At 35.0% G+C, this 9,454-nt stretch overlaps 1 protein-coding gene across 1 annotated transcript; it reads right to left on the bottom strand.

Moving 5' to 3' along the window:
• Positions 1-5,940: 5,940 nt before the first annotated feature.
• LOC137400544 (ATP-dependent DNA helicase PIF1-like) lies at positions 5,941-9,038 on the bottom strand. Its single transcript, XM_068086869.1, has 4 exons — positions 8,793-9,038; positions 8,458-8,648; positions 7,627-8,175; positions 5,941-7,459 (listed from the first exon to the last, which is right to left on the bottom strand). Exons 1-4 carry the CDS (start codon positions 9,036-9,038, stop codon positions 5,941-5,943), a joined length of 2,505 nt encoding a protein of 834 aa, XP_067942970.1.
• Positions 9,039-9,454: the final 416 nt, after the last annotated feature.

The raw sequence follows: 9,454 nt of genomic DNA, 5'->3' as shown, positions 1-9,454 counted from the left end.
AGTAACAAATATTTTTAAATTCGCAGCTCCATGTTTATTGCCATTATTTTCATGAACACGGTATTATTAATTCACACCAACCAGTCCGAGTCATTTCTTGATTGTTAAAGTAGCACTTTCCATTCCTTAAATGTCTAAAAATTTACCTAGTATTTAATGTCGACAACTGATTTCACCAGTATAACAGACATCTTCATTTTATAGGTTTTGCTTGGTTAGTGCTAGCAAATGTTTGCTTTTGTGTCCTTTTTTCAATTATGTTCTTTGCACATTCTGTAACATAGAGAGCTGCATGCTAAAACCTAAAAACTCTGTCAAAGCCTGCAGCTGGTTACAGCAGAGAGACAGCTTGACTCTTGAGACTCTAGAGACTTGCAACCACTAGCTCTGGTTTACTGCAGAAGTTGTCTTCACCTAGTGTTCCCACAGTGCCTTATGGGACATATATGTAATGAAAGTTGGGTAGAGTTGACATACCATAAATATCTACTTGAGAAAAAGACTTTTACTTAAAGCAGAAAGGGTAATTCTTTAGCTAAATTATGATATCAAATTTAAATGGTTTACAATAAGTTATGTGGTCTCCATTTTTATTGCGTCCATTTTAAATTTCAAGTAATTTTTTAAGCTCACCATAACTATGAGACTCAAAACATCATAATAGGTAATTTAATAATGTAAACTAGTGAAATAATATAAAAAACTAATTTTGTTATTATGTTGTAAAATATAACTGCCAACTGATGTAGATTGAAACAATACATAACAACTGCAGGGTTAACGGCAGCTTTCTTATAGATATTCGGTAGCATGTATCGTCTGCTCTACTACTGAGGATAGCAGTTAAAACTCTCTTTTTTTTACACCTTCCACCTGTTGACTGTTCACATTGCAATGACTTGGCATTTGAAAATGAGGATATTGAAAGTAGAGAATATTTCCTCTTGGCAATGGATAACTCCTGTCATACCAGGCAGTCATTTTAGTTGAGCCGCTCCCTGCTCAGCAATAGAAAGTATGTTACTGCTTTTCGTCATGTAAATAAATAGAGCCAGAGAAAGGGAAGCTGGTGAAGAGCTTTTAAAGCAGATAAAATGAAAAGATGACATAGCTAGATGCCAAGGTCTGGACGAAAGGTTGTTTTCTTGTCAACTGCTGGTCTTATAATTTGTGACTTCAAACAAGTATAATTAATTTGATAGCAATAACAAAACTAAGATTTAAAAAATGATTTTTTTAAAAATACTCAACGGATCTTTTATCAAGTCGTTGCTATATAGCATTGTCGTTGCTATATAGCATTGTCGTTGCTATATAGCATTGTCGTAGCATGGCTTTTTAGTAGAGGCTTTCGGTGATTTAAAGTTCCAAATATCTTTTATATTTTTTGAGTGCAGCTTTTTCAGATGGGATAACTAATATATTTTTAAAGCCTTGACTCTTTTCATTTCATAGCAAAAACAAGTTTGAGTTTTTGGTTCAGCACTGAGCTAAAAAAGACAGCAACAATGGTATGTATTTGCATAAATTAACCTACATCAAGAACTGGATGCAAGTCTTTTAGTGGTAGTGGGCAAAGGCCACCAGACAAAGTGGTTTTTCTAATAGCATTTCTTTCATAGATTCTGAACACAAAAATAAGTTCCATATTTGTAGTTATATAAAAAATAACTTTTTTATGACGAGCGGGTGTCATGCTGATATTTCTTATAGCGGGTGTCATGCTGTTATTGATATAAACAGGATAAATCTAAGTAAAAGAGTTTAAGAAAAAACCCTGTTTTCTTTGTTGTGCTCTTCAATACTAACTTTAGCCAGTAGAAGGTTGTCGAGTCACCAAACAATTAGATTATAATCAACAAACTCTATTTTGGTAGGTAGTAAATTTTAGATTAAAAAAGTACAGTTTGACAGGCTCGTCAGTTTGTCAAACTTGCGTACATCAAAAGTCTATGCTAGTTACCTGAGGAGTTCAATCATAAGGAAAAAACTGTTAATTAAGATGGTCGACACTATAAATTTATCTCAGCATCTTAGCTGCTAACAGTGGTTTTTCAAAAGATGCAATGATGGGATATAAACATTTTAAAGAAAGTTTTCCGAGATGAGATCAGACTATGTATTGAGTGACCATCTATCATTAGCCTCAAGTTAACTAATTGTCCAAGTCCATTACACATAGTAGTATAAAACCAAAGCACTTCATTTCTATTTACTTGCATGCTTGAACATTTTTTAACATTTTAGCCTATTTTAAGCCATTGGTGATGGCTAGCCAATCAGCTACTCAGTTTTCAACTACTTTTTGTTGATTGGTTCAACTTCATGTTTAAAGAATATTCAGCAAACTGCTGCAAATAATCTAAAGGCTGTAGGAATAGCCATGCGCATCCACAAAAAAGTGTCAACTTTTCTCCTTCTGAACTTCAACAGATTGTATAAAATTTATAAAGCATATTTTAGGACTAAAAGTTGAAAGAAAATAGTACTGAAACATTTAGAACCTGAGATCCTGAAGTTAGACTTCGTAAGATCTAAAAAACTTTAAAGACCTTTGATTGAATCAAGATTGTTGATCATGCATATGCTGGTGTGCTTTTATTGACTGCGATGATGTAGGAGTCACCCATGATGATGATGGAGGAGTTATCAATGTTAATCAATCGGACTTTGATTTGCTCAGAACTGTTACATCCTTTGATCTATGGCAATTTGACAAATGCTGTCAAACTGTTTTTCTATTTAAAAATCCATTACTTACCAAAATAGATTTCATTGTTTGCCATCTGAATGATTGGCAACTCAGCAACCCTCTACTGACTAAAACATTTATTGAGGGCACATCAAAGCAAACAGCTTTTCTTTCTTGAATGCCTATGCTGAGATTTATCAGCTCTTGTTTATATCAAAATCAACTGGTGCAGTTTTTGTCCTGTCAGTAAAGAGAGGTGTGATGTAGCATTTACATGACACCGTAGATTGTTTTGCTTTGAAAATCTAAATTTTGTTAAATTTTAACCCCTGTTCATATATCACTTGAGTATGAATGTTATGGATATGAATATTATACTGTATTTAATATATATTATAATTAATATTATGTTATAGTTATAATATAATATCATATAATAACTGTAATTATATTAAAACTATAATATATATAGTTATAAGATATATACATATATTATATAATACTATAGTACCAGTATGTACTTTTAAATTAAGGTTATGTACAAGTATGACCTCTACAAACATTTCTTTTTTCTGTTTTTTTTAGCTTTCTGAATTGTTTTATACTAACAGCGTGCTGATTGTTTGGTTGTGACACGCTAGTACTATGGTCTGCTCTTTTTTAACTAGATAAAGAAGAGCTGTCGACACTTCAGGAAAACTTCACTCCGACGCACAAAGAGAAAGTTTTAGGATGAACATTGCAAAACCATTGAACTTCGTTTACAAGTGTTTGTCTAGCATTAGGTCTACATTTAAAGTAGGGAAGAATTGTGATGTGCTCAGAAGGTGCTTATAAACACGCACTAAACTCTTTAACATTGGTCATGTGACAAATGCAATGAAAATAGATGCTACTTATGAGGGCTTATCTAATGTCATGTCTGCTTTCTGCTGCTGCAGGAAATGTCACTGCCTGCTATTTTGGCTTGACAGCACTTGAAAGTATCAATCAGATCATTCATCAGTTTTCAAATGATAGAGAAATTTTGGACATCAGTAAATGGATGTAATGCATTACCATTGCTTCAACCACAAATAATTAACCCAATACACCAAGTATTATAATAAATACATGCCATGAAACTGCCAGAAGCTGGAGATGAATGAAAAAGATAAGCGCGGTTTTATACTTAACTACTCATATATTACTGCTCTAGAAACTTTTAGAACTGTTCTAGCTCATATATTATATATAATGTATATCTTGGTCAATCAGCCAGACGTTGTGATAGTGGACCAGGAAAGCAAGAGGACTATCTATTATAATAGATATAGCGGGACTCAATGATTGCAACATAGCTAGCAAAGAAAATGAAAAAATATCTCTGACTCGGAGAGGGAATTGGAAAGTACTAGCATAATACTACTGCATAAAACTACTGTATAATCAGTAATCATTGAAGCATTCGGTGCAATAGAACCTGCGCATCAAATATGGCTTGCCAATTTATCTGCAACAAGCAACACAAATTAGTTGCAGAAAAGCATCTTTTCTGCAACTTCTCCAACTTCTGCAACTGCAATATCTTGAGGAGCTCAAACTCTTAGGTTTTTGGTAGGAGACCCGAGCTCGAGTAGACATTACCATCAGTCATGCGAAAGTGCAGATGCACGAAGCAGAACTGTAGTGATTTCAGAAAAGTACATCAAACCGAAAATAGATAAATACAGTTAGTCTATTGCAATACCCGGCTTATTTATAACCGGGCTATTATAAATAGGCAGTGTATTGCAATCGGTAATGGGTATTTATAATGCATTTATTTATAACAGGGTGATAAATAACCCACACTTTTCAGAATGTAGAGTGCTGTTAAGAGTAGACTTGACTACTTGTCAATTATATATATATACTAGATGAATGCCTGGCATTGCCTGGGTAATAAAAAGTCTGCGCAGAAAACCTATTTTTATTTAACATATACAACATATTTACTATTTTAACTCTTAAACTTCATATCATGAGAAAAGTGTTTTTATGCAGTTCAAATAAATTAAGAAAAAAATAAGCAATGTGATTATGGAAGCAAAAGCTCATAGTATTCGATGATGACCATACAAATATATATATATATATATATATATATATATATATATATATATATATATATATATATATATATATATATATATATATATATATATATATATATATATATATATATATATATATATATATACTAGCTGTACTACTCGGCATTGCTCGAGAAACGAAATTTTTTTTTAATATTTTTGAACATAAGTCATTTCCATACCACCCAGGAGGTAGACAAATAGCGCATTACCCATTTTTTAAGGTGGCGGGTTCCCCAGTAGGCATATAAACCACCACAAATGTATACATTTTTATGGTAGCTTTATGAATCTTCATATGCAGCACATAGATGCTACCTAGATGTTGTCTCAGTGATTAGAAATCACTTTTTGCATATTTGACTTTTTATCTAACATGCTTCTGAGTCAATCTTGCTCATAGTGTTCTATTGTTGTATTAATATTTTCCCTTCAATATTACCTTTTCCCTTCACAATTAGGACTTTGTTTTATTTGTTTTTTTATCCGTTATAATAAAAAAGTGTTCGCAAACAGATAAGTGATAAAATTAGAGTTAAAATATGTTAAAACAAAGAGTTAAAAAACATTAACAAAGTTTTAAAATATTCATATAAACAAAGAGAACTTCTTTAAATAGAAATTATTGAAGAAGTAATTTAAATTCAAAGAACTAACGTAAAAACCATGAATGAAATAAAAGTTTTGTAATATTTGTGGACATGTCATTTCCACACCACCCAAGAGGTAGACAAATGGCACATTACCCATTTTTGTAAGGTGGTGGGTTCCCCAGTAGGCATATAGACCACCGAACATGTATACAATGTTTAATATCTCAAGAATTTTATTGTTGAAGTTTATTACACGACCATGGAAATATAAATTCGAAACATATCATGAGCAAGGCAGTTTGTGCTAATCTAAACAATTTAAAGTAAAAATAAGACATCAGTAAAGGTGTTTAAACGTGAAATAATTAGCAAGCAATTGTTAAATGTAGTCTGTTCTACCACAATGATTGCAAAAAAATATGAGTTGATAGAAATATGATATACAAAATGAAAAACCAAAATATCATGAATAATAACAATGGAAAGTTGCTGTTGCTGAGGAAGATATCTTTGAAAATTTGCCGAGCATAATGCTAGTGTATCACTGAAGCGCTCGAGGGTAAACAATGTTCTTTGTCTGACCGAATGGCGAGAGAATGTATAGACCATTTTTACTGCCTACTCGGGATAGCGCAACATACAACTGTCTATGAGAAAAGCATGGTGTAAGGAGGTGAATGCCGACAGTTTTTAGTGTTTGACCTTGGGATTGGTTGATAGTCAAAGCAAATGACAGTCTAACAGGAAACTGAATACGTTTAAATTGAAATGGCACATTTGTCGGAATTAGTGGTATTCTAGGGATAAAAACTTTTTCACCTATCGCAGCTCCGGTAAGCACAGTAGCACAAATAAGATTTGGAGATAGATTTTCGATGATCAATCTTGTTCCATTACAAAGTCTAGGTAAATCCAAATTTTGAAGAAGCATAACTGGGGCACTAACGCATAGTTGAAGATTATGAGGAGGCATACTGGCAGGCTGTAAGGAGTTCAAGAATTCTGTAAGATAATTGACAGAGTCATTCTTTTCAACAACACAGTCTATGCTGAGGAATGAAGTCGTAGTCCCAGGAATTTTTTCAAGAAGTAGTTGATTGATGTGGTCAGCAGTGTCATTTTTAGGTGACAGAATTACCCTTTCTTTCAGCCATTGGTGCTGAAGATAGTTTTCGTGAATATTTGGGTACACTTTTTGTAGTAAATTGTCTTCAGCGTCTACAATAAATCCGCAATTATCAGGTAGAGATATTAGCCCATTGTTAACTGGTAGCTTTCCCTCACCGATATTTAAAAGTTGTGCAGAAAACTCCCCCAAAGCGTCATCCCCTCCCAGATGCACTCTCATATTTGTCGTTAGTTTACAAACTTCTACACAGTGCCATATATAAGAATCCTTTAAGCAAGCTTTGAGTTCATCAGCTGGAGTTCCTCTAAGTAGGGCCGGTAGGATTTGACGAAAATCGCCAGCAAGAAGTACACATACACCACCCATAAGTTTGTCACTGTTATAAAGGTCTTTAAGCGTGCGATCCAGAGCTTCCAATGTTGCTTTATGTGCCATGGTGCATTCATCCCAAACAATTAATTTTGTGGTCTGTAACAATTGAGCCAATCCAGTACCTTTACGGATGTTGCAAACAGGAGTCTCCAGGCATCCTATATCTAATGGTAGTTTAAACATGGAATGAGACGTTCTTCCACCTTCCAGCAACGTAGTGGCTATACCTGAAGATGCGACTGCCAGTGCGACTTGTTGGTTAGATCTGATTTTAGCAAGCAAAAGATTGAGCAAGAAAGTTTTACCAGTTCCACCGGGAGCGTCCAAGAAAAAGATCGCTTCACGCTCATCATCCACAGCTTTTAAAATTTTTCCATAAACTAAATTCTGATCAAATGTGAGGTTTGGTTCGGTGCTGCTAATAAATCTATCTAACTTTGCCATGTCATAGTTGGTTTCTCGTAGCAATTCTGTCTGTGGAAGCAAGTCTAAATCTCTGCATGGCGATGTGAATCCGAGTTGCTCTAGTCTCTTACCAGAAATGTTAATGACTTTTCTTCTAATAAAATCAAAGCTTTGTTGAAAATTTCAGCTGTGAAATCTAAAGAGATTTGTGGTTGAAGTTGATTCAATTGTCTGTGTACATCATCACTCATGCTTTCTCTATGATCTAGCCATAATTGTTTAGGATTAGAAGGATTACAGCTAATAAAAATAACAGCAAACAGATTACGCAACCGAGAAGGTGAATCTGAAACTGAAGCTTCCTGAAGAGTGTTGTGCCACTGTCTGTCATCTTCTAGTAATCCTCGTTTGAGACATGCCTCCTTAAATGTTGAGCAAATGATTCCATCGACAGTTCGAAGCTGCTGAAACGAAGTAGGTCCTGCAACTTTGTGTAGTAAAATGCGCAAGTGAAAACATTCTACATTTGTTGGATGAACGGTATATACTCTTCCCAGTGCATCTGATGCACTTATGTGAGGCCAGTTTTCAACAACTTTTCCTTGTTTTCTAGATTGCCACTTTTTCTGTGCTGTCCATTTGTAGTAAGTAGGCATTTGATGATATAGTAGAGTTTGAGCAAACTCATCGTTTTGGCATGCTTTAAAAAATTCTGTTAAAGTAGTCCTTGGTGGTTCCTGTGCACGTTGTTCGATGTTCTCCTCATTGAAGTATACTCGCTGTCCATTTTCCAGATGTACACTAAGGTGTGTTACTGCAGGATGTCTCTGATGAACTGGCAAATCTAAAATCTTCCAAACAGCCTCATTGCTGGAAATATATCTACCAGTTTAAAAAGTAGTAACTTCATCCCTGTTATTTTCTATAACAAAAGCTGCTTGATCACTACCTTTGTGAATGTATTTGCAAATGTATTTTATGGATTTAACCAAATGACAATATTCCACATTGAGATGGGTGTTGAAAATCTTCGATAGAAGAGGGCAGTATGGCACAATCCATCTGTTGTCAATTTCTATTTCTGTACCACCACGTTGAATTATTGCAAAATGTCCTCCCATCCCTGGCATTCGTCTTCTATACTGTGGATACCCATCATCAGCAGTCAGAGTGTCATGAATTAGCGCTCGCGGATATTGTTTGGTGCATTTTCCGTCTTTCATACAGGGAGAAAGGCGATTGAGGTTGCCACATGGTCCATGTATCATTTGCTTGGTAACGATGCTGTACAGAGTTGGGTCCTCCTCGTTATCTGGAATTTCTGCAGATATTATTGAGTCGACCTGAAATGAGCGTATTTTTTCTACCAGCCATAGAAGAAGATGACAATGAGGCAGACCTCGTTTTTGCTATTCAATTGAATAAAGGAAACATTGAGCATCGCCAAAAAATTTTCCCTTGGTTAGCAAGTTGAGCAGTAGTTTCACTTTCAGCCCAAACACTCTAGCTACAATGTCATGTCTGTCATGAGCTGCTTGCCCATCTAAGAGAGCTTCTTTGATATCCGTCCATTTAGGATTGCACGTTAATGTTATAAATAGGTCTGGCCTTCCATGTTGTCTGACATAGGTCATAGCATCTTGGACATACTCATGCATGTATCGAGGGCTTCCAGTAAAGGAAGAAGGAAGAATGACTAATTGGCCGATATTCTGTGCATCATCGTTTAGCATAGCGTCTCTTAGGTGAATGTAACTGTCAGCTCTAAGTCTTCTTTGGTTATGTCTAATATAAGCCAATCTTTCACTTTCAATTTTTGCGTACATGTCTGTCAGAAATTGATGGAGCAGATGTCTGCATCTGAGTAAGTGGTTTGATCCTGTGTTTCGTATCATTATCCTAAAAGCATAAAAATCCATGGCAGATACTGTCTTCCTTTGTGCTTCATTACATGTGTTTGGGTCCACCTGCCTAATTGTAAGATGATATCCATCTTGTCATTACCAGTATATGATTGGGTACTGTAGCGCATCATAGGATATATGCAATTCAGAAACTCTTGTAAGTCCTGATTGTCGTTTGTGCAACACGATATCTCTCTTATCAAAGTCCTGTCCTACAATAACAATCGCTGGTTTGTCTAATTCGG

This window comes from Watersipora subatra, chromosome 7 (genome assembly GCF_963576615.1).
Source record: "Watersipora subatra chromosome 7, tzWatSuba1.1, whole genome shotgun sequence".
In the NCBI taxonomy this organism is placed as follows: Eukaryota; Metazoa; Bryozoa; class Gymnolaemata; order Cheilostomatida; family Watersiporidae; genus Watersipora; species Watersipora subatra.
Note: the sequence above shows the minus strand (reverse complement) of the source record. Positions and strands in the feature narration are given on the sequence as shown.

What these genes read in the sequence shown, in the direction of transcription:
- LOC137400544 (XM_068086869.1), bottom strand. Translation starts at nt 9,038, where the DNA reads ATGCTAAACGATGATGCACAGAATATCGGCCAATTAGTCATTCTTCCT. An exon ending in CTAGAGTGTTTGGGCTGAAA is followed by an intron (nt 8,649 to 8,792) that starts GTGAAACTACTG and finishes CGCTCATTTCAG; the next exon opens with GTCGACTCAATAATATCTGC. An exon ending in CCTTCTCGGTTGCGTAATCT is followed by an intron (nt 7,460 to 7,626) that starts GTTTGCTGTTAT and finishes TGATTTTATTAG; the next exon opens with AAGAAAAGTCATTAACATTT.